The following is a 6,000-nucleotide window of genomic DNA, read 5'->3' on the forward strand; positions in this document are numbered from 1 at the left end:
GTGCGTGCTTCTCCAGCAGGTGTCACTGTTGATCCGAAATGTCTTCCATTATCTCACTGTTGTGTCAACCACACGGTTTTAAATAAAGCTTTGGCAGAACGCGTGGGGAATCATTCTGTACGGACCGTCTGTGTTTGTTGAAGTAGCGCTAGCTTCTCCAAACGGTTCTCCGTGGACACACACCCACACCAGTTGAACTTTTTTTGTATATCTTTATTAAACGTTTCGATTAAAGTCGTGAAAACATGGCAGAGAGCGACTGGGACACCGTGACTGTGTTGAGGAAGAAGGGGCCGACAGCTGCCCAGGCCAAATCCAAGCAGGTTAGCATCAACTCCTCATTTTTGTTACTGTGTTCCTGAAACGGTTGTCAGAACTATGGCCTTTTATAAAGTAATATTCTGATTTGGTTTCATGTTGTTGTGGAGACGAGTAAATATCCAGGTAAAATGATATTTCCTGCACGTGGATATGGCTTAAAATGTCGGGTAAACACTCATGCGTCGTAGTTTAACTTCATTTACGTTTTAAATGCAGTTCAGCCTTTAGTTAATAAAAGCGTTGACTTTTCCATGCGCCTCACTCATCTACTCCTCACTCGGATCGTTATAAACGAAACGTTATTAATGGTTTATTTAACCCACCAAGTTGCTGTTAGTTATACTCAACTTAACGTCGGTAGTAGCTGAATAGCAGCTAACTAGCATTAGCAACTAGTCGACTCAAAACAGCGTTTCATCCACAAGAGTTGTGTACTGTCACCCTCCCCCCATTACTACACACAAGACACTGAATTCAAAACTATCGATATTACATATTGACTGGTCACTTTGTTCTGTATGCATTATGTTGTAATGTTTTGGTGTGTAGAGCTGGACAGAAAATGTTTACGTCGCTGTTTTTATAACAAGCGTCAGCGATTCAAGCTTAATTACAGTTTTATAAATGTAAACCTGAAAAACCGTCAACATATGGCGATATAATATGTTTTATGAGTCAACCACAAAGCAATTGGTAGACTCTGTTGGTGTTTCTAACTGAGTGTAGACGGAGTACAAAGTCCACATACAGTAAAACATAAAATAGATTTTTATTTCAACCCAATGGTCAAGTGTATCAAGCTGCAGGGTTGGTCTGACTGTGCTCAGACAAGATCGATCAGGTTATCTTTTGTTTGACTTGTGAGTCACACCTTGACAGACTAGATGCTAAGTGAGACTGGTTGCTTTGCAGTCTGCTGTAATATGCTGTAATATAATTGTAACATGACTTGGAATTGAAGTTGTGCACATGTCCATGTTTTGTCTAGGCTATCACGGCTGCTCAGAGACGTGGGGAGGACCTTGAGACAACCAAGAAATGTAAATGTCTGCTTTCTGTACAGATTCGACAAAGAAAACGGATAATTTGCTCAGTTCCTTTCTTAGTTGTTCCTCTCTTAACCCAAATAATGATTCTGTAGGCAAAACAGAACAATCTCTAATTTATTTTATATAGCTCTGCTTTTGATTTTGCATTACGTCTTCCTGAATCGTTTGTTTTACATTAACTGGAGTAACTGTTCGTCTCATAGGGTCTGCAGGGCAAAACAAGCAGCATCTCGTGACGAAGAATACGGCCAAACTGGACCGGGAAACGGAGGAGCTGCATCATGACAGAGTCAGCCTCGATGTGGGCAAGGTGATTCAGAAAGGCAGACAGGAAAGAGGTCTTACCCAGAAAGATCTGGCCACTGTGAGTATATAAACAATTCTCACATACTGACATTTAGTAAGGCTTTTACGTTGAAAACATCTTTTATCATGGTTAACAGACTCAAACCAGCAATGTAAGATCTACGTGGTTAACTCTTTGGCTGCCTGCCATTTTCTGCACAGAGAGCCCCATACTGCCAAGTGTTTTGCAGCATTTTGACTGATTTTCCTAGACCCACAAAACAGTGTGTTCTATGACTATGTAAACACTGAAACTACCAAAAGAAAGAGTAGTCACTCTTCTTTCATCAGACATCATTGACAGTGAACGGTTGTATTTGAATTGAAGTCTATGGGCGCCATTGGTAGTCAATGAGGTAATATGGTATCATATATTTATTTGTATTTTCCAGCCATAAAGGCACAGTGTGTAAATTGTGTCCTGTGTTGTTGTTGAACCCATGCATTGTTCAGTTTGCATTGTGAACTACTATTAAAAAACAGGGTGGATCAAAAAGGGTGGCCTCTGTAGAGCTTACCTGGCTCCCGAAAAACAAATCGCTCATTCTAGAGTCATGGATGGCGTCGTACACCATGATTTCTGCCAAACAAGAATATTTTCACCCAAATGTTACCCTACGTACCCTCAAAACTGAGTAATATTTCTTCTTCCTCCAATAATTCATGGCAGGCTTCTCACCAAGATGTGTGATGCTGCCCTGTACAGTTCACAGATATTGGGAAGGCTCGCACTTGGTAGCCTAAATATAAGTTAATTTGGGTAACACTTTATAATAAGGACACACTATTAGCATCAGCAAAGCATTAATATTGAATTCATCATTTATAATGCATGTTAACTCATTAGTATGTAGTTTATAAACACAGTTATAAATGTTTTACTCAAGCAGCCAATCAGCATCCACCTCCAACAAACAAGCTCTTTGATTGACTTACAAGGGACTGCTCTCTCACCACTCTCTGTGTGTCCAGCAGTCTTTCAGTACATGCTAACACTTCAGCACATCAGTAAAACATTATAACTGTGTTTATAAACTACATATTAATGAGTATTCATGTGTTATTAACGATGAATTCAATATTTATTTATGCTTAACTAATGCTAATGCAATTGTACTCGAATCCCTGTATTGGAAACATGAACATTAAAGGCGGAACCTAAAGCAGACCGGTCGGTCTATGGCAGCTATGTGAGCATGCTTCAAGAGTCCATGATTTATTGATATTATTAATCTTTTCATCAGAAAATTAATGAGAAACCTCAAGTCATTGCGGACTATGAGGCGGGAAGAGCAATTCCCAACAACCAGGTCATGGGCAAGATTGAGCGAGCAATTGGTAAGTAAAACTTTGATCACATTCATTATTCCTCTGTCAGCTGTTGTGTTGATCAGTATGTTTTGTTTTTTTCCCAAATCTGCATGAACAGGGATGAAACTGCGTGGGAGAGAAATTGGCCAACCTTTGGAGCCCAAGAAGAAATGAACACAAAGCCTCGAAATCAGCCCGTCCCCAGCTTTCATATTTCCAACTTATGAATCCTGAGCCCCTTCCAAACTCAACCATGACCTCCTCTACCTCTCCTCTCCTCTTGTCCTCCTCCCTCCTTCCCTTCCTTACTTCCCTTCCTTTCTTTCTCTACCTGGGCTGATCTCACCAGCGTCCCCACCTGAGGACCTGGCGTTCCACTGCATCACATGCTGCATATTATTAAGTCATCAAGTCAGAAAACACTTTTTGACCACAACATTTAAACAAATGATACAATGAAATTTTTTTTTCAGCATCACAAACTTTAAAGGATTTAAAGTCATGACCAAACGATTAAGTTTGACTTAACTGAGCATGATGTTAATCCAAAAATGGCTTAATTGCATCTTTTTTCCACACACTAAAGACAGTGTGTGGTTATCATTAGTGTTTTCAGGCTGTGCTTTGTTTTGAACCTAAAATAAAGTTTGGCACCTCATTACATTTGTGGGTTTGAATTTATGATCATTATAGAATATGATTTGATAACCAAAACTGGTGTATTCCTCAAAAGGATTTCTGGCACACATCAAGTTGACGATTAAAAAAATCTTTTATGTACATTTACAGAATGTAAATGCTTCACATTGTGCTGCATTGACGGAAAATCTGAGTGTAGTAGCAGTTCAAGCCGCTAGATGTCAGTAATTGCACAATATTTTGTGACTTATTCGAGACGAATCAAATCTCAACTCTGTGCATTCATAGTTTTTAATGTACTGTATCCTTAACGAAAATGTGAAGAGTTGCTATTTTAATTAAATATTATATGTATTTAGAAATAATGTTTATAGAATAACCTGCAGCTGAAACGATAAATCACTAAAACGATTATCTCCAACTGTCATGTTGTTGCTTTGTTTTAATACCCTTCATTTTCTTTTGTGCTTTATTTCATGCCACTGGTTTATGTGTTAGGTTCACAGCAGAGTCGAGGCTACTGCTGTTGCCCTACAGCAAAGAGACTGACTTTCTGTATCAATATGGGATTGGCTCCAGCTGCCTCATGTGGAGGTGAATTTATCGCTCTTGTTTTACCAGTGCTAGGATTATTCCTTATGTTTTTTAATTCAAGGTTTATAAACCTTATTGTTGCAGAATATAAGAAGCAGGGAAAGATATGCTCAAGTGAGACGAGGCACAGAAAAAATACACTGGAAAGAGTTGGTTGGAGACCCCAAGAGGGTTAATGTAACCCGTTTCCACTCAAGTATACACTACCATTCAAAAGTTTGGGGTCACCTATACTGTCTATACTGTGTTTTCCGTTAAATGTCACACTTTTATTCATCAAAAGAGTTGCAAAATTAATAGAAAATATAGTCAAGACAGAATAATTTTACCATTAGAACTCTGAAAATGGGCCTCTATACACCTATGTACATATTCCATTAAAAACCAGACGTTTGCAGCTAGAATAGCTGTTACCACATTAACAATGTATAGAGTGTATTTCTGAGTCATTTAATGTTATATTCGTTGACAAAAAGTGATTTTCCTTCAAAAATAAGGACATTTCTAAGTGACCCCAAACTTTTGAACGGTAGTGTACCTCCAGGCCCCTAGAAGAAGCAAGTCCTGGAACTTGTCAGCATCGGTCTTATCTTGTATTCAGGAGGTTAATGTAAACTATTGTGTGACAGGATTTTTGCAGCTGGGGACGCTGCCTAAAGGACTTAAAGTCCTCTTTGGGAGAGACTTTGGAGGTGTGCATCAGGTAGTCTGCTGTCCTGCCTGAAGAAATCTATTAATATGTACATTGATTTGCTTGTTTGTGTTCCCAGATGATCCTGGATGACACGTTTTTGTTTGGAAGTTTCAGCTGTATTTCAGTAGGCTCATCACAGTGTGAAGCATGTTGTTTTCTGCTCATGCTAAAACAACTAGAGCTGAAACGATTAATCGATGATTAGTTATTAATCGTCAACTATTTTGACAATCAATTAATCGATTTGAAGCTTTTTTTGTCATGATTAAAACAAGATTTCTGATGGTTTTAGCTTTTTAAATGTGAATCTTTTCTGGTTTCTTTGCTCCACATAACAAAGAAATCCTTAAAACTGAATCATTATGGTTTGTGGACAAAACAAAGACATTGGAGAACATCGTCATTTCCAGGTTTGACAAACGCGTCGATTAATCGAGAAAATAATCGGCAATGAAAATAATCGTTTGTTGCAGCTCTAAAAACAAAATATTCTGTAAGTTGTGTGGGGCACAAACCATACACATAGTTGCAAAGAGCAGGAAGCCACAGGCTATGAGGTCAAAACATGGAAACCAGAACAGCAAGGACACACACGGAGACGAGGGACGATATAGGTGTCCCGCATCAGCATTGACCTTCATTTGACAATTCTCCCCAGTGAGGCACATTCTAATGAGCGGTGATGTTGAACCGATGGAGTGGGAGCCCTCAGGCCGCTGTCAAATCCACTGCTGGCTTTGCTTTAACAATGTAAACTGAGAGCAGAATGGGAATGTTGCAGTTTAAGAGGAGCATGGACAGTGTCTGGAAAGAAGAATGTCATCGATATGTGGTGCTAATGACATTTAAGCACGTATACTTGCTTATACATGTATACCTGTCACTGTGAGGAGGTGATTGATTTATTGTTTTGTTTTTACTGTGTCATAGATAAGTACACTACCATTCAAAAGTTTGGGGTCACTTAGAAATGTCCTTATTTTTGAAGGAAAAGCAATTTTTTTTCAAATAATATAACATTAAATGAATCAGAAATACACTCTATAC

The 6,000-nt window shown here is 38.8% G+C and overlaps 1 protein-coding gene across 1 annotated transcript; it reads left to right on the forward strand.

Annotated features, from left to right (window-relative positions):
- Nucleotides 1-99: 99 nt before the first annotated feature.
- On the forward strand, nucleotides 100-3,678 carry edf1 (endothelial differentiation-related factor 1). The gene is made up of 5 exons (XM_083902961.1): nucleotides 100-323; nucleotides 1,310-1,361; nucleotides 1,574-1,734; nucleotides 2,960-3,053; nucleotides 3,145-3,678. Exons 1-5 carry the CDS (start codon nucleotides 246-248, stop codon nucleotides 3,198-3,200), a joined length of 441 nt encoding a protein of 146 aa, XP_083759087.1. The 5' UTR covers nucleotides 100-245; the 3' UTR covers nucleotides 3,201-3,678.
- The last annotated feature ends 2,322 nt before the right edge of the window (nucleotides 3,679-6,000 follow it).

Source organism: Microchirus variegatus (assembly GCF_963457635.1).
Source record: "Microchirus variegatus genome assembly, chromosome: 16".
Classification (NCBI taxonomy): Eukaryota; Metazoa; Chordata; class Actinopteri; order Pleuronectiformes; family Soleidae; genus Microchirus; species Microchirus variegatus.

Coding starts and splice junctions, on each gene's coding strand:
- edf1 (XM_083902961.1), top strand. CDS start 246: ATGGCAGAGAGCGACTGGGACACCGTGACTGTGTTGAGGAAGAAGGGG. Junction 324..1,309: donor CCCAGGCCAAATCCAAGCAG/GTTAGCATCAAC, acceptor TGTTTTGTCTAG/GCTATCACGGCTGCTCAGAG. Junction 1,735..2,959: donor CCCAGAAAGATCTGGCCACT/GTGAGTATATAA, acceptor TCTTTTCATCAG/AAAATTAATGAGAAACCTCA.